Source organism: Frieseomelitta varia, unplaced genomic scaffold (genome assembly GCF_011392965.1).
Source record: "Frieseomelitta varia isolate USP_RPSP 00005682 unplaced genomic scaffold, Fvar_1.2 scaffold_909, whole genome shotgun sequence".
NCBI lineage: Eukaryota > Metazoa > Arthropoda > Insecta > Hymenoptera > Apidae > Frieseomelitta > Frieseomelitta varia.
Genome location: NW_025110711.1, coordinates 137,455 through 156,421, shown reverse-complemented (window position 1 = coordinate 156,421; position 18,967 = coordinate 137,455). Strand labels below are relative to the sequence as shown.

Below are 18,967 nucleotides of genomic sequence, written 5' to 3'. Positions count from 1 at the left end.
CAGTTTAAATTGTTGACAGTTTTTCATCGTTGCTGGTACAATAATGCTCTTCACTCTATATGCACACCGATATTTCAATTGTCCATAAAACAGAGATGTCGACCATACTGCGTTAAAAATTACACGGATTAAAAGCAAGTGTGCCGGCGTGGTTCTCTGTCGTCAAGCCAGGTGCGATGAAGACTAACGCCTGATGGAAAGTCCGTGTGGAATTCCACGAACGATAGAGGAGTTTATACACACCGCCCTTTTATATACACTTACTCGTACCGCGCGCGATATATTTCTTCCTCCCATTGCCTGACTTCGAAATTAGGAGCCGAACGATTCCGCCTGAAGAAAAAGCCGCCTGGGCCGCGACACACAATAGAGGATCGTCGCACGTGAGATGGTTGGTTGAAAGCCTCCGTAGGAACTACCCTCTATCTGGGTGCCTTCTCGCCCCATCCTCGCGCACCCTCGTCCTCGCCGCCGCCCTCTCGCCAGATCCAGCGAGCACGAAGCGATGCCGCTTACGTACGATAAGGTTCGTATCGGGAGGAACGTCACGACGTTGCTACCCGGTAATTTCCTGCGTTTTATGGCCCGCTTAAGGAGCATCGGGACGCCCGATCGTGAGAATTAGGACGGGCCATCGCGCGGAATATGCGATCTCGCGCGTTCAAGCGCTCCGAAAAGTCTTTTTCATCTTCGACGAGAGGTCTATTTGCTGGGACGTTCTCTTCTTTTTCTTTTTCTTTTCTTCTTTTTCTTCTTCGTGTAATTTTATTTTCATCGATACTTTTACAATCATTAACAAAAGGATAACGTAAGAACGAATAATCTATTCTGTTCTTCCTTTTCGTGTAATTTTATTTCCAACAATGTCTCGGCCCTGATACTTTTCAATTTATTCATTTATTCAAGTCTGCGGATAAAGGAACGAATAATCTACAATACGCGCATAGAAAATTCCTCGAATTTGAATCTTCTTTGAAACACAAACGAACGATTTTCATTTTACCAGTCTTCGTGTACCTGACGTCAGATCAAAATACCCAGAGCACGGAACGATCGTTTTCCGAATTCCAAGTCCCGGAGAACAATCCCAATAGACCCCTCGAGCCGAGTGAGAAAGGAATCGATCCAACGGAGAGAGGAATATTTCTCGAAACAGTCGTTCAATGGAAAGAGAAGAGATGCGTCCGCGGGCATCGAACGGTCGCGTTCCATCGGCGCTCGGCCGTTAATTCGCCGTGGTAATTAAACCGGCGCGTTATTAGCGACAGCCCGATGAAACGTGTCTGTCGCGGCCGCGGGCGGCGGGAAGCAGGGAGCGGGAAACAGAGAGCGAGGACGAGCGCGAGGGCGAGGGTAAAACGCGACGAGGAGAAAATGCTGCTCGCCACTCTCGGTTCGATACGCGGGCGCGGGAGACACCAGCCCCGGAGAGCAGGCCGGCAGTTATCGGGCGAGTAACACAGCGAGAGTTCTGCGGCAATGGCGCGGCGACGCGTAGTTTAATTAACAATGAGCACGTCCCCGCGACGTCAAGCTGAATCCCGGACAATGAGAAGTTGTCAGCGCTGCCTCCGGGTAGGGGCCCGACCGGAGGAAGGGGCTGGTATATTCGTTGAACACACGGCTACACTGTACACGATAACGCCCCGGCGACGACGTTTTGTCCCCGGCCAACCTGCTTTTCGCCACCCGCGAGGGGTATTATTGACCAATTATTTGCGACATCGCGCCCGCCAACATCCCCCTCTCCACCCTCCGCCCGTCGCCCCGGCCGCGCTTGTTCGAGGGTTGCCTCGGTTTCTTCGATTTTTCCTCCCGAACGAACTTTCGTCGTCGCGTTTTTAGCGTTGGAAAATCACTTCCTCCACCGCGAAATTCACAGTTGCGTTCCGGGAAACCGTATTCGCGAGAGAAATCTTTTTGTGGAAAGTGTTGTGAACTTTGGATGATTCCACTTTCGAGCGTTTGCCACTGGGGTGGCATTTTACAGCCTCTGGGCTGCCTTTTCCACTTTACAAATGCTGCCTTTCGAAATAAGAGAGCAACTTAATCTCACATTAGCCCGACCGTGTCTCACGTTTAAGGCGAGCGCGCAAACGTGACTGCACTTCTGACATTTCGAATATCATTGTATTTACCCGACACGTATACCAGGCTACGAATGCCCGTGTGCTTCAAACTTATCTACCGCGTGCCTATCCGCTCCCCCGGCCGCGTCGACCAAACAATGGCAGAGCAACGAGGATCTATCCTATTCCGCCGAATCGTATTTGCCTGTAGCAATTTATTTATACGATAGAAAATCGGCTGGATCCGACGATGATTCAACGAAACCCTGCAGACACGAGCCCGCGGGAAATGAAACATGGATAGATTTATAGGAATCTATCAGATCGAACGATTGCTAATAACGATACAAATATAGTATGTTATATACAATACAGTATAGTATAGTATAATATATACCAGTGGCGGCGAACCTTTTCAAGAAGTAGGTCAAATTTTGTTCATTATTTTTTTTAGTACTAGCTCGTGGGTCACTAAGTCAGTGGCGTCATTTGGAAAGGGGGAGGGAAGGATTAAATACTACTTTTCTTTGATTCTCACTTTTATAATCCTCTAAAAAGTTTACGTTCCCTTTTTGTTTTACAACTTTTTTCTTTTGCAAGTGAAGAGCAAAAAATAAATGTCGACGTCAAAAAATTGATATAAAAGAGGTGACATCGTGCCCAGTCACCCCTGCACTATACATTAGATATATATATACTTTGTTTCTTAATATTTTTTATTGTCTGTTCTCTCTTTTATTATATAAAAAACTAGCAAGGCTACCCACTCTGAGAATGGGATCTGTGTTTTTTAGTGTTTATTACATCTGTTTAATCGTAAGCGCTATATAAAATTTTTTGGACACAACTAAATCATATATCATTTAAGACTTGAAATACCTATATGTAGGTTACATAACCAAGTCGTAAATCCTTCATAAAACACAATTATGCATTTATTTCTCACTTTTAAGCTCTAACCGAACACTTGTCATTTTCTCTGAACATTTTTTGAAAAGAGGGGTTCGAAAAATAATTAAAATTCTTTTATATATGATTATGATAAGTTTATAAAAATCAACGCGTGGGTCATTATTGGTATATACTAAATCTACTATAATACTATAATAGCGCTCTTGAAATTTTCCCAGTTGGATGAGTTTTGGAGAAATTTGTGGAAAAATTCGAGATTTTAATTATCCCGAGTGTCGCCTGCCACAGCTATCGTAATTGTTCCACGGTGCTTATCGTAACGCTAACTGTTGGAAGTCGTCTCCCCCGCGTTTGAATTTCGCAAACGTCGCCTACGACCTGGCCGAGTTTGCAAATGGGAACGTGCTAAGATAACAGGATTGTTTAGACGCGCTCAGCTACTTTGGCAACTTGCACATTGCCGGTTAATTGTGCCATCGAGAATAGTAACTTCGTCTTCGGCCGGAAACGCGGATAGATATGACGTCAGGGAGCGTAATATAATTGTACGCCGCGGCGTTCTGCAAATCGACGCATTGATCGTGCAGTCGTCCGACAAATTACGACCAGAGTAAACCGGGGTGAGAAAGATCTCCTCTACGTTGCCCCCGTGTCTACGTTTTCGGCCCCAGAAGCTTGGCCAAGCTCGATCGTTGTTCGCACAGGTCTGACCCGACGATCAGAAAATTCAATTTACGACACGCGCGCGTTCGTTGCGAAGAAGTGGCCGGTGTACGCCACTTTGGTGTACAACGCGCTGCCAGTTGGGCCGAGTGAATTACGAGAAAAACGCGTATCACAGCACGAGATTGCGATAGAAGGTTGGAAAAGCACGCGCCATGAGCAATCGCGAGGCACGGCTGGTGGGGTGGCCGAAGTTTCAGGGGATGCGAGTTAAAATGGGAGGGTTGTTCGGGCGAGCAACCACTTTGGCGCACGCGTAACCGCTGCCAGTCAATATTAACCGACGAGTCAGCCTCGAGACTTCGGTGTCACCGGCGTAAAAACTGCGCCGCGCCGAGGTGAACGTTTCGACACGCCGGCGAAAATTCTTCCTCGGCTGCTCGTCTCGAAATTAGCGATGCACCAGCTTTACTGCCATCAGCTTATGTACTTGTGTAATATGCCGGTAATACGCCGCGGCTTATTAAAAAAGTTTACGAGATGAGAGAGAGAGAGAGAGAGAGAGAGAGAGAGAAAGAGAGAAATAACGTAATGAAAAAGTCTGATAGAAGAAATCTTATACTGCAATTCGCGGGGATAAGCAATTTGATGACGACGTCATTACGAAATTTGAAAGAGACTGCATCTTCTGCTTGAATTTTAGAACTTGACGTTTAACTTGAACAACTTATTGAATAAATGCGTTTGCTTTTTTTTTTTTTTTTTGAATATACGAACTTCTTCGTATATTTCTTTATATCTACGGACGAACAAATTAAACGTGCATATGTGTTTTGCTCGCCCGACGTTCTCCGTACTTATTCGTGCATGCAGCTGGATTCGATTTTTCGTCCGGTTGCGAAATACGAATTCGACGTAACGAAAAATTCGGATACACGCACCCGGGACGCAGAATCTTCCGTATCTTTTAGCGGGGAGACAATTAGAGCGTCGGGCAAAGTCCGATCGACTTTTCCGCGCGGTGTCGGCCGCGTTGTTTCGCCACCCGCGTCCAACTCGGTGGCTCGAAATTCCCCGTCCTCTTCTCCCAACCGAGTATTCGCATTCAACTGTCGTCGTTTCGTAATAATTGCTACCGATTCCCAACCGCCATGCTGCATTTCCAACTTTTTACCTCCAAGAGATCCCCTCTCTTTCGCCGTGATCTCCCACCCCTCTCCCTCTCTCTCTCCCTCCCTCCCTCACTCTCTCTTTCTCTCTCCTCCTCGCCCTTTCCCTTTCTTGCCCGCGCACGTTCGCGTCTTTTCTCTCTCTCTCTCTCTCTCTCTCTCTCTCTCTCTCTCTCTCTCTTTTCGTTTCCTTCTCGCTTCTCCTCCATCCCGTTCCGCGTTCCCTGTGTGTACATCCAGCTTCGCTCCGTTCCTCGCCGCTCTCTGTCGCCCCTCGCTGGCCGCGATCGGCGTTCCCTTTTCACCGCGAGCCGTCCTTCTCCTCTCGCGAGCAACATCTTCTATTTACCTCTGTCCTCTTCTCCTCCTCCATCTTCTTTCTCCCTCTTCGATCACCCCTCTCGCTGTTGGCATCCTCGTTTAATCTACACCCCCTGTACGACCTCGTCCTCCTCTCGCACGCATGCCTTTTCTGCGACACTCTGCGTCCTTCTTCGACGCTCGTCCACCCGTTGCGCCCGCACCGACGCGCTCGCCGCTCTACTCGTGACTGTTTCCATCGTGTGTGTGTGCGTGCGTGTGTGTGTGCGCGCGGTTCCTGACGGAGAATCTTCCCTCTCCGTTGCACCCCCGAGCTAGGTAACATGGCCGCTTCAGTGGCGCAATTAGAGGAAGCCTGCGCGTGTGCACGCCGGCTACAATATCATTAAGATACGGTCCCTCCCCCTTCGAGGCCTCGTCTGCCTCGCTCTTTCACCTTCTCCGCTCCTCGTTCGATCCTCGTTCAACGGCTCATTCCACCTCCCCTCGTTTTTACCCTTTTGCACCTCTGCAATTCGCCTTTCCTCCTTCTTCCTTCGCCGTCGGGTGTCGACACTTTCCCTCTTCGCCGTGTCGTCCTTGTCCAGGATCGTTGGCTGCCGACGATCGAGGGGGACGGGCCCGGAGAGAAATGGCCCGAGGAGGAAGACACCGACGAAGATAATTGCTTAATTGTCAACCCCCGGTCCCGGTCCACTCGTTTCGCGAATCTCCGCGTCACGCTTCCCAGCAAACCGGCCGCCGCACCGCTTTGTCGCCGCTCTGTTTACCCCGGTGCTCCGATTTCGCCTTTGAATTTAATCGTGAACCCGAGCGAGCCCTCCCCGGAGCCAGATCCAGAGGTAATTAATCGTTGCGTAATAGTTCGGGGAATTGGACGTTTCGGGCATGGGAAATATGGCAGCGAGTTTTCTCGGTTTCTCGAGTTCTCGAGCTGCATGATTTACATTCGGTCCCATTGAAATCATCGACACAGATTTCCCCGGCGCTTGTTTTCACCGACAATATTTCATCGACTCTAGATTTGCCCGACAAACAGTTTTCATCGTCAATGACATTGACCGACAACAACATTAGACAATTGCATATCGCTACAGACGTTGCCTCAGTTTGTGTTCGGCTATGGTCTTTGTTGCTACTGGTATATCGAATATAGTTGTAATCATTCTTATTGTCTGTGTTAATTATACAATTATAGTTAATTATACAAAATTATACAGTCATAGTTAATCATGACGAAAACGTCTCGACCATATCCAGAAAATGATGGTTCTATTATTGCAGAATATGTATTATCAACTAGAAATGAAATATAACTAAACCTAACCTAAACCTTGCGTTATCATTAAGAAAACAATGGTGAACAAATATATTAATGTCATCGGTCAGTATTATTGTCGGTTAATACTGTTGTCGATAAAAACTGTTGGCAAATCTGGAGTCGATGATTTCAACGTGACCCGATTTACAGATTGTCTCGTTGCGAGATGGAATTACACCAATTACGATCCAAAAAAATCTCGCAAATTTCGTCGTTACCGGTGGTTTTGCAATTTTCTGTTTCTCAAGGGCTACTTGGAAACCGTTTCCTGCTCGCTGAAAACCCCGAAAACCTCGAAGCTCGAGCATCGAAGCACGTAACAACGAGAGTCGCCGGTTTCCTTTTGTCGGACCGTCTTCCAGGATCCTGCCTCCTCTCTCTCTCTCTCTCTCTTCCCCGAGCCTGTCTCGACGAAGCTTTATTCTCCCTTTCTCGGGCAGGCTCGTCGATCCTGGCCCACGAGGACCACCCCCTTGGTGAAACGTTGGTTTCGCGTCCACGGCGAGGGACGATGGTGAAGGGCCAAGAGGGAGGCAGCGTATCCGCAGCTCGGCCGATATAAATCCTTATAAATTGACAAAAAAGCGGGGATATCAGCTGGCGAGATCTCGTGGTAACCCGCTCCGGGAGTTGGCTCCCTTCGTTCCCCATGTTAAAACAAAAGGCGACCCACCTCGCGGCTCACATAGTACTTTCTGGCTACACGCACGTACGAAACGTTGGCCCGCGACAGCCCTGTGTGTTCTACGAAACACGTGTACGAAACGCGCGTCTCGTTCTCAGCACGAAACCCACAGTGCACGGCCAAACTTCATCTCGGCACGCTTTGCTTCGTCGTCGCCGAGGTCGTATCTAATTAGCGGAGACCGTGATTTGACTTTTGGTGGGACACTTTCTCGTTAATTGTTCGGGGAGATCTGGATGATCCTGTTCGGAAGTCTATATCTACATATTGCGTGTAATCACTAGCTGCAAAAAGTATCTGCACGTATCTTGTCATTTGAAACGTTTGTATCATTTTTTTTGTAAAAAATGTGTGTGCAAATACTTTTCGTAGCTTACTACTTTAATTCATCATTAAAATGTCAAACGAATTATTAACAACGATTTTAAATTGGAACACGGACAGTTGAGAATAGTCGAAGTCAATTTTAGCGGTACTTGCTTTCAAATTGAACCTCATTCATACTTCAATTCTCACGATACAATTGAATCGAATCACGACCGAATGATCCTCACGCTTCATGATTTCAATTGAATTTCACCTTGCAAATGTCTGTACAGGTAAAACACGCATCGCACTTGTGCGATATTGTACGACGGTGGTTTCTTTTCTCCCCCCTCCCCGGTTCATCCCTCTTGAGACCGGTCGGGCACCGTCATTAGCATGGTGCTGCTCGCGCAGTGTCTGGAGTGGGACTTTTCCTGTAAACGAGTTAACGAACCACGAACAATTAACGAGTTTTCGCGCTAGCTTCCACGAACGGGGAACGACCCGGGGCGCTCGTACGCGGTGTTCACGGTGTTCACGTTTGACCGCGAGCTGCTCGGCGAAAGGTTCGCGTTATTAAGTAAGATATCAACAAGATGCATTTGTACTGATATCGCCTCCCTTCTGTGGGAATATCGATACGCTTCCGGGGCAGCGGGGATTTCACGGAGGCTCTGGCCTCGACTCGATGCTTCCATTTTGTTCCGGCAGCTTAGCTTTCCTCAAACGGCAACGCATAAAAGAAACGTAACGCGCGTCGTTAGCCACGAGTCTCTCGAAGCAGTTGTACGCAAAGCTAGTAAAACCCAGGAGAATGGTCTCGTTTCGTTCCTTTGACGTCGACTCGTCTCGTTTGCTTACGATACGGTTCAATTTTCACGAGACTTCACCTCGATCGTGTCTCAATTGACAGACAAAACTATGTCTGCGATATCTTTTAGTTTCAAGATCGATCGATTCTTGCAAATTTTCGCAACGCCTCGCGTGCAATTTAATGATCAGTGCGTTGATTTGATTGCGCGATTGTTGTTGTCGTTTCAACAAAATCGAAACATGATGTAGACGTATAACGTCAGACATGCACGATGGAATTTACGTTTATTCGAACTCGACCAAAGGACAGATAGTTTGCGTAATTGGAGTTCGTACAATGGTTTTATCTGTCGTTGTTCATTTATGTGATACTCTTGTTGAAAATCTCGGATTTCAGACTTCCCCTTCTACAATTAACATTCGACTTTTAACGAGGCAGAAGCGTAACAATATATTCGTTATTAGGCTGCGGATTTTTATACACTTTCACGAATATAACTGAAAAACTGGAACTGAACAACGACAAAAAGTATACATAATGTATTCTAAATGTTTCTCGCACCTGCGAAATTCGTAGTGTTCTACAAAATTCAACTCTAGTAACGGTAACACATCGACTCCCACGAGAGTAACAATCAATCTCACGACAAAAAAAATCGGGAACACATTCATTCACAAAATCCATTTTTTGAATCGCTCGAGCGTCAGGAGAAAAATTTCTTCGCGACGAACGAGAGAAATTCAAACGATCGAAGAGGAAGATTGAGTGAATAAAAGTGGCAAGCCACGGTAGTCGCAAGAGAGCCTATCGTACGGCCCTGAACGTCCGGAGAACGGAGCCCGAAGAAGGGAAGCAACCGATCCGGGGGACCCGGAGAGTGGTTCTTGCTGGTGAGCGTTCGCCTTGCGCCCGAGCGCGCAGAGAGTAAGACAGTGGCCACGAAATAAGAAACCGGTTGGGACCCAATTTACTTAACAACGGCCGAGAATCCAACACTTACGGATGTCCGCCGTTTGCGCTCGCGCGCTCGCCATTCTCTCTCTCTCTCTTTCTCTCTGTCTCTCTTTCTCTCTCACGGCCACTGTCTATCTACGTCGTAGGGGGTAAATTTGTGTGGGTTCAGCCAGCGCCATTACCAGCCAGATTACAACCACTACCGCGGCCGATCGCCGCTGACGTCGCCTGTAACTGTTATTACCGCGCTATTAACAATGCGGTTCGCCCGTTGTTGCCTCGCTGTCCGATGCATTGTCTCCGTGTCCGTGCACCGGAGGACTCGCGTCCTCGGTTACCACTGCGATTTACGGGTGCCAACTGTGGCGAAACTTTGAGGACGAGGATAATACTTTATTTAACAATACAATGTTACGAGTTGCTTCAAGGGAATTGCTCATCTTACCGAGGATCAATCGAGCAACTAATTTGGAAATTTAGATTATCCAATTCTGTTTTCTAATATCGGGGCTGCGAAAGGAAGTTCCAAGGATGATTAACATTTTTTTTTCCATCCTTACGTCGTTCTAGATTCTAGAGATTCAAAAGTTACGATGTCTGTAATTATTGCTTGGATTAAAAAAAGTCGCGCAACATCGGTTCTATAGAAAAATGGCAATTACGAGCCAGTATTTACAGTTGCTCTTGCTACTTCCTCGCGACAAACTGGAAAATTCTAAAAAAAACGTAAAATATAAATTTTTAGCAAGGTAATTCTAACCTCCATACACACGCACACAGTTTGGAATAGAAATTCCGTATTTTTGCCAAAGAATTTAATGCCGCAGAGCTTATCGCGAATTTTTTTTGTTTTTTTTTCCTTTAACGACAATTAATTCACGAAGCCGCATCTACGCGGAACGTTCGCTATTACCGGAACTTCGCCATTGATGTTACCACGAACAGCGCGGCTGCTATTGGCATACCGGCTATTAATATTGTCACGTTCACCGACGAGACACATTCTCGATCCGTGGCCACGCTCACCGTCACCACTAGGGATGGGATCAAGTCCAACGTGTATTTATCCGGATCCGTATCAAGTTATGGATATTTAACTTTGGAGTGTCACATAAAATTGCAAACGTTTCGATGATTATATTCATTTCGCGAATCCTAGAATCAACCTAGAGTTTCATGTTCGTAGAACTCTTTCTTTCTTTTCTTTTTTTGATCTGAGAAATCTGAGATTACCTTCACGATTTACTTAAATTTTGAAAATTGGAATTCCAGAGAGCGATCTTCCTCTTAGAAAATCCAAAGGAGAAACCACCGTCCCGGTGCTTGTATTATTTTTCTACGCGTGAATATTTATGATAATTCGAAATGTCTGGACGTTCTCTGACATTTCGTTTTGCCGTGATTATGACATCTGAAGCGATCAGGACTTTCAAAACATCCGAGACGATGTTTAGACCTTCGATACTTTCACGAATTCGAAACATATTTGAACGGAATCGAACTTGTTGTCAGATACAGATAGTACAGATTCTCGGTGTCTCAGAATCCGTTACTGGATTCAACAGAGAATCATGTTCCCTCCTTTTTAAAACCTCTCACAGAAAATCCCTTAATCCCTTGTCCATACCGAATCACACTGGCGTTACGAATTAGGATGTCAATTTGGAAAAAGAAAAAAGAAAACAAGTTACAGTCCCTTAATGTGTGAGTTTGAATTTTCAAGTCAAATTCTTTAAATTATAAAACTACCAAAGTGACCAGTCACTACCAGTGACTGTCAAAATGATCAATTTGGAAATTTTATAATAGTGCACTTTCAGAGACTCGAATGATTTATTAGTGAAATATATAAACAGAAGCTTGCCCTGTTCTGTCATAAAGATTCTTCGTTTCTTTCGCTTCAGTGTCTCCGAGGGAAATTTTATTTTCGCTTTGTTTGCCGCAAAGTTCTATCGTTAATAAGAATAAAATTGCACGAAATACTTTTAACATTTTACATCTAATGTGACATTGTTATCGGGAAGAAAGTCGTGAGAGAAGGAGGTGGGAGGTTCGAACCTACTTGTGAGGTACTCGATCCCATCTCTAGTCACTACCACCGATCGACCGGACCACGACCATCCCTTTCTCGACGCTTAGCAGGCATCGGCCGCGCCGCCGCCGTGTTATCACCGATTTTCACCACTACCAGCTTGCGGCGTGGCCGCGAGGGGCCGTGTACGGTAGCCAGCTACTAATTTCGACTTCATCGGTCGAGATAAGGCCGGAATTTTTGCCACTGGCGAGCAAACCTGAAAGAAAAAGAGAGAGAGAGAGAGATAGAGCAAGAGAGACAGCCGGCGTTAACACGAATCCTGCGGAGAGTCCTTAATTTTTTGATTCGGCTGGAAATCGAGCGAGCCATTTCGATCCCGGTAATTAGTAACCTCTATTTTTGTGTCTTATATCAACGATCGCGGGTCTTAAAGGGCCGGCCAGTTTCTATAAAGCTATTAAGGCAAGTCCTCCACTCTGCGAACGCTCGTAAAAATACATTTTTTATCTGACCAATTTTTTGCCCGAGTTGAGTGTTTTTTTTCTTTTTTTCTTTTGTTCTTTTTTTTTCTTCGTCCAGTAATTAGTCAACTCTGGAGAGTGAGTGAAAGACTGAGTGAGATGTTTTGTACATGTTATCGAAATATCAAATTCGTGATAGGTTCTCTTCAGTGCATATTGGATATTTTTTACGTGTATGTTTTGTCGATTCCAGAATATAGATATTCTACGACACGACAAAAGAAACGACGTATTTTCCTTTTTCTATTCGGCAAATTCCAGAAATCTCTGTCTAGAATTATCTATTTTAAACAAATGAATTAATCTACAAAGTACAAATATTAAAATTAATACGAATGACATTGAATGTTAAATAATATTAAATATAGAAACATTAAAATTGATACGAAATATTATTGCATTTCATCGACACATTATTACAAAAATAGTAAATAACTATTAACGATAGCTAATGATCATTTCCTCGTAGAAGTTACTAAAATTCTAACGATTTGAACGTTGACTAATACAATTCTTGTGAATTAGGTAACGTTAACAAGAAATTCACGCGTCAAAGAAAAAGTCAGAGAGAGTACTCGCAAATCGTTAGCCTTCTCCTCTTTCCTTCTGTTCCGCGACCATTTCGACCAGGCGAAATAGTTCGATAATTGACGTCTTAAGGATTTTTATTCGCGCTGAAGGGGATCGACGATGCGGACTCAGTTTTGTCAAACATTTCGGTCAAACGACAGAGCTGGGTTCTAACTGCGGTACAATTTAAGCGGGCAAAAACTAAATGAGCGTATTAAATTTGATTATTTTATCGGTGACCGAAGCGACTGCCAAGAAAGAGAGAGAGAGAGAAAGAGGCAACCCCTCTAATTGCGGGCATAATTTCCGCTTTTTATTCAGTCCACCTTGAAGCGAGCTGTTCGCGAGCCGCGCGCCCCAATCGCTCGGCTAACTAATTTCGATACCATCGGCGAAGATAAGTCGGGAATTTTTTTGTCAGAGCCGCCTCTGTCGAGACGCGGACCTCTTCATTTTCGCGTCGAACGAAATCTTTCTCTCTCTCTCGAGAATGGACATTCCAGCGGCCAGGGTCATTAGGCGCAAACCGTGGCAGACGCGCTCGTAGATAACGCGAAATTAGCGAGTAACGTTGTTTCTCCGATTACGTCGTTGACCGTCGATGGAAGGCTTGTATCTTGATAGCGATTGGAAAGTATCTTCTCGTCAGGGGACTCGTGGGTTCACTCGTGAGTGACGTTTTCAAGTAGCGGAAAAGGAATTTCTTCTTCGAGCAACCTTCCGATTCTGAATCACACGAGTATCGAAATTTCTTGTCGAGGACTTACGATGCTCAACTGTAGGTATCTAGTAATGAAACGAATACTTTGTGTATTTTTGTACATATTTATAGAATTTTTATCACTGATTGTACAGAAAGTACATTTGCACGGCGCAGTATTTATCGTAGAATTTTTAATATTCTAATGTATCAACAGTGATTTCTTTATGAAAATATACAGCGAAGTATGAAATATAAATGTACCCAAATTCTTGACTAAACTGATCAAGAGCACCATTTTGACTATAATGTCACGGATGGAAATCGCGGTAGAAAATACAGAAAGTAGAATTTTTAATATTCTGATATACCAACAGTAATCTCTTTACGAAAATATACAGCGAAGTATGAAATATAAATGTACCCAAATTCTTGACTAAACTGATCAAGAGCACTTGCACCATTTTGACTATAACGTCATGGATGGAAATCGCGGTAGAAAATCGCAATTTGGAAGGCGGTATCGATTCGGAAGAAACAGCGACCTCCTCTCTGAAATAATAAAACAAGGCGCAAAGATCCGAAAGCGATTTCAGCCAATCGCTAGGCCGACCGAGAGCTGACTTTCTAATCACGGTGGATTCCGTGCACCGGCCCCTAATGTCAGAGCTCGACGAAAGCTTTGCCCCGTGACCTTTGCTCCGAACAGGGACGACGCCGTGACCGTCTCCCAGAACGAAGTGCTGGCAGCCAGCGGCCGCCTCCTGGGACCCAATCCCGATCCAATTTGATGCACAGTAGCTCTTCGCTGTCCCGAGATAGCGAGCGGCGGCCTCGGGGGCAGGGGTAAATGGTAAATAACTGAGCCGTCCCGAACACGGGCGGGAAGAGAGCCTAATTAAACGATGTACAATTTATAACACCAGCCAGAAGGTCTAATGGCTCGCGTTCCTGGAAACTGCCGCTGCCTCGAGCGTAGGACCACACCTAGCCGGGGGCCTACGGCAGCGGAGGGAGATTGTCATCGCGTCCTACAGGAATGACGCCGTGAACCCGCCGCCATACCGCGATGCCATCGCTCGTTCCGCGATCAAAACCCATTCTTTCCTTCTTCTTACATACTCATTCCTTGGATTACTTGGAATTCCGTTCTTTCACTTCTATGCTTGAACTGTGCGTTTGAGGAATCTTTTCTTTTTTTTCGTTCCTTTTTTTTTTCCGTTTCTGTGGATATCTACGCGAGCAATATATGCACGGTATAATTCTTTTCATCGTACAAGTTGAGTTGTCATGCTGGATTCTGTAGCTTCGTATTAATTGTAAGATGTGAATATATTATATGTTTACATATGTATATATACATATAAATTATTAACATATATATATATATATATATACATGCGTATAATTATATGTATATATATTATATGTGTAAGGTGGGTCAAAAGTTTCTTCCAACCTATCTTTTTTAATAGTCAAAATACATAGAAAAGATCAGTTTTATTAATTTTAAATTAAATTTAAGTTCAAAAATTGTTTCCTACAAATTAAAAACTATATGTAATAAAAAAAATTACGGATTTATTTTAGTAGGAAGTGATCTTTGGTCCACCCTGTATATATATATATATATACGTAAAGTGGAATATATATAATAAAATAATAATAAATATATATATATATAATAGAATAATAAGACCAGCATCAATTTGTTTATTTTCTACTGGAAATTTCTGCACAATTTGATAATAGCAATCTCGAAAATTGCGATTCTTGTTGAAACTTCGACAGATTCCTCGCGAATTCCAAAACGTACGTACACTGTTAAAAAAAAAAGCAAATACAGGTAGAATTCAAGACTGAATTTTCGAAAATATCTTAATAATCTTGTCGCTATCACGGCCAGGAAATGTCTCTGAAACGCACCGGAGAGACACCAACAACGAAACGCGTTTACTTCCTGTTGGAAACTCTCCCCTCGGCGGGAACTCGGTAAGAGCGATCTCCGAAGAAGGTTTGGGTTAGGTGGCGCGAGTAAAAGTACGACTATTTAGACGTCCGTTGCCGGAGGGTACGGTTCTCGAAACGTCGGCATACGCTTATCGGAATCCAATTAAGCGCGCGATCGGCCGGTTCTTCCCGTAAACGGTTACACCTGTGAGGCGAGCGAGCGAGCGAGCGTGCGCGCGCGGAAGTGATCGCGCTGCGAAGCAAGAAATAATTAGAGCTTTCGGCCCCGGCCAAAGGGGAAGTCGTCCGAGTGTATAGGAAGTTCCTTAACGACCTCTGTTTTACACGCGCGCGCGTGTGTGTGTGTGCGCGCTGAGAGCGTACAATCGCGACACGATTGCCTCGAGCGACGATAACTCGAAACTGGAATATCCACGCCAGCGATGAAAGTGTGAATCGTACACGTATCCCGACACGTATCGCGCGTTCATTTTCTTGCGTCTTTACGCGATTACCTGCAACGCCATCGAGTTGTCCTTGCCGCTGCTCGTGTTGTCGCTTGTCCGCTTTGGATATTGCGTTTATCTTTCGCTGCTCGGTTTCGCGCGAGTGCCACCGGATCTTTTATCTCTCGGCCAAGCTAATGCTCGTGGTAATGTGATGGTGGACATTTTTGTTTCACCAGCTCGGGAAGGACGGAAGATCCGTATAGACTGAACACGCGTATGAATTATTTATGAGCATATTGCGCATAAAATACTGCGTGATGAAATATTTTTTCAACTTTATCAACACGATATTTCTTCTCGGAAAGGATAGTAACAAATATGTCGATTTTGTACGATTCACGATTGAATTAGCAGTATCGACAAGTTCAAAATTGGGAATTAGTTGTAATTCGTTTTCCTTTTCAGGTTGGAGGAGCACGTACTATAGCTATTGCAACAGACCGCATTGTAGTATTTGCAGTTTATATGGTGAAACTTGTAAGTACTCTACTTCGAATTTTATTCGATCGTAGCTGAAGATCAGCACATGTCTAAAATTAGATACTCTCGAAAAATATCGAAACTAGTAGGGTGAGAAAAATGTTGGAAAATTTATGAGCAAAGTTTAACCACCAGCTAGGCAAACGAGAACATTCGTCTGACTTGATACACGAACCATCTTTATATTAAAACTCATAAAACTAAAATATTTTTCCAAATATGTTAAAATTGTGATTTTTTCGACTTGTACTAACTTTTCATCTGATTTGATTAAAAAATAGTTTTGATCAGAAATATAGGATACCGAGTAGAAGGTGATTCTACGCGAAAAAACGAGTCGAAGTTGTTCACTAGAGTCTTTATTTCTGAGAAAATCGAATTTGAAAATTTATCCAATCGATACAATAAGTGAAAAGATGTAATGAAATTTTTTTCGTTTAAGGAGTTATTTTCAAGAAAATAGGCTTTGAATATATTATGTTAAAAATTGCCTCGGTACACGTGAACTTGACAAATTTTCAAACTCGATTTTCTCGAAAACGAAGTATCTTACAAATTAATTTTTTTTATTTACTTTCGCACGTAGAATAATCTCCTGTTTATTGTTCTCTTCTGTCGCATCTACAATTAGCTAGATTTAAGTATACTTTTAAAATTTTCTAACTTAAGTCTCTCAGAAACGAAAAGACCTTAGTGAAAAAATTTTATTCCTTCTATTCGACTACGTTTTTTCACGTAGAATCGGTCGTACCACTGAGTTTATCAGGAGACATTATATTTTATCCATTTTTTCCACATTTCTCTGCAATTCTGTACTTTGAAACTTTTTTCTCTCTTAAAATTTCGCAGTTCACTAAACGTATATCCGTCATTTAATTATCTACTCAGGTATTCCACCGCCGTCAAGTATTAAAAGTTACTGTCGTTAGAGAAGCGTGCCACAAACGACGAGTGTCACGGTAATTGTCCAATTTGTCCGCGAGAATCCAAACGAATGTCCGTTGCTTGTAAATTGTCGTAATGCGATTGAAATTAGAGTTACGTTCGCGCGATCCGCGAATTGATCTGGTCTCGGCGACTAGAACTCGGCAGATTATCGAAGCCGCGCACCCTTGTCGCATCGCACGACTTAATTCGCGGCTGGATATTCGTTTGCACTGGGGGCAAAAGCGTAGTTGCGCGCGGTTAATCGGCGTGGAAACGGTTGGCTAGCATATCTAATTGGACGGCAACGGACGCGTGTAGTTCACCATCGACAACTCGATTCGCGCCGATAGCTCGGTGTTGCCTGTAACGCGAAATTAACGCCGTCGGAACGCCTCGTTAAAACGTTCCGGAGCGACCAACGATCGCGTGTATCGATTGCGTAAAAGTGGCTCGAGACGTCGTCGTAAAATAAAATAAAAAAAGAAAAAAAAAAAAAGAAAAAAGGAAGGAGACGAATTGTGTAGTTTATGATTGAAAAATGAGACGTTTTTTCTCCCCTGAAACTGAATTTCGCCGACAGCTTGTGACGAGACATCAGATATGAATGGCAAATTTTCAAGTTGAACTGACGATTAATTTCTGAGATACTGGAGGATCAAAGAAAAGTATATTCGACGAGGTGTGTTAATAGTTCAACGTGGTGACGTTTACGTTCAGATCAGGCAATTTAAAAAATTATTTCCGGAATTGTTTCACCGACCATTAAAAAGAAATTGACTTTCACAATTCCCATGTACACGAAGCATGTTGGACGAAGTGTGTTGACTTTTAAGAAAAGAATTATTCTCAGAACTGTTTCGTTGGCTGCTAACAACAAATTTGAACTGTCTGAATTCCCAATAGCAATTGAAATTAATTCTTTCAGTATTGTAAAAGAGAAAAGACGAAGAGAGATAAAGAGATAGATAGATAGAGAGAGAGAGAGAGAGAATGGATCCGGTATTTGGTATTAAATTTAGTTTCGAAATTCGAGGGACCAAATTCGAGGGTCGACATTTTTCATTGCGCTTTTCTCTTGTAAAAGAAAAAAGAAAAACGAGCCAAGAAGGATGGAACCGTCGAATCAGCGAAATGAACGTCTAAGAAGAAGCGTTTTATAAAGCGGGACGAAGGAAAAGTGGCAGGATCGAGAGCACCGCCGTGGGTAATGCGGCATAAAGGAGATAAAGTACGTTTAATATCGTTGAAACAGTTATGGCGGCTGATTAAGTCTGGACATCGAGCTCCTGTGCATTTTGTATACAAATGTTCGTCCCGCTGAAAACGCATGATACCTCGTGCTGGGTTAACGTCCCAGTTTGCTTAATAACGCGTTATCGAGGGAACGAGTTGAAACGAAACCGAGGACCTCAACCTCTCGGTTGAGAGTATACGGCAACTGTCGCCGCGACGATAATCCCAGAGAGAGTACGCGGTAATTACTATGAAACGTTTGAAAATTTGAAACTATAATCGCGATAACGTTCCTCGATCCTCCTCCGACGTGCGGATTTTATTTTTTTTTACATACGTTGGACTTTATTTTTTTTGTTCACTTATTTTTGAATTTCTACGGGATATTTTTATATATTTATATTTATATATTTTTATTTATTTATATTTTATTAAAATAACAATGTTTCTATTAATTTAATATTTATATATTTTTATTTATTAATTTATTAATTATTTACTAATTTATTTATTAATTCATTTTTATTTATTAATTTAATATTTATATATTTTTATTTATTTATATTTTATTAAAATAATAATATTTCTACGGGATATTTTTATATATTTATATTTATATATTTTTATTTATTTATATTTTATTAAAATACAAATTTTAAATAAACGAAACGAAGAGAAAACCGATGAAAGAATTTTAGAAAGTTTACTCGTTCGTAAATTAGAAAGTTACAAGTTACGAGGGAGAAAATTTGGAAACGGATCTAACAATATAGCAGTTTATTTTCCAAGGAACATTGTGCGTTGTGGGAAAATTTCAAAGTTTATCAA

At 43.3% G+C, this 18,967-nt stretch overlaps 1 protein-coding gene across 2 annotated transcripts in view; it reads left to right on the top strand.

Annotated features, from left to right (window-relative positions):
* LOC122537417 overlaps positions 1–18,967 on the top strand; it is a 157,839-nt gene that overhangs the window by 32,968 nt on the left and 105,904 nt on the right. For both annotated transcript variants that reach the window (XM_043670551.1, XM_043670550.1), the window contains exon 2: positions 15,905–15,976. In XM_043670551.1, coding sequence (XP_043526486.1) covers positions 15,905–15,976 — 72 coding nt within the window. The remainder of the gene's footprint in view (positions 1–15,904; positions 15,977–18,967) is intronic.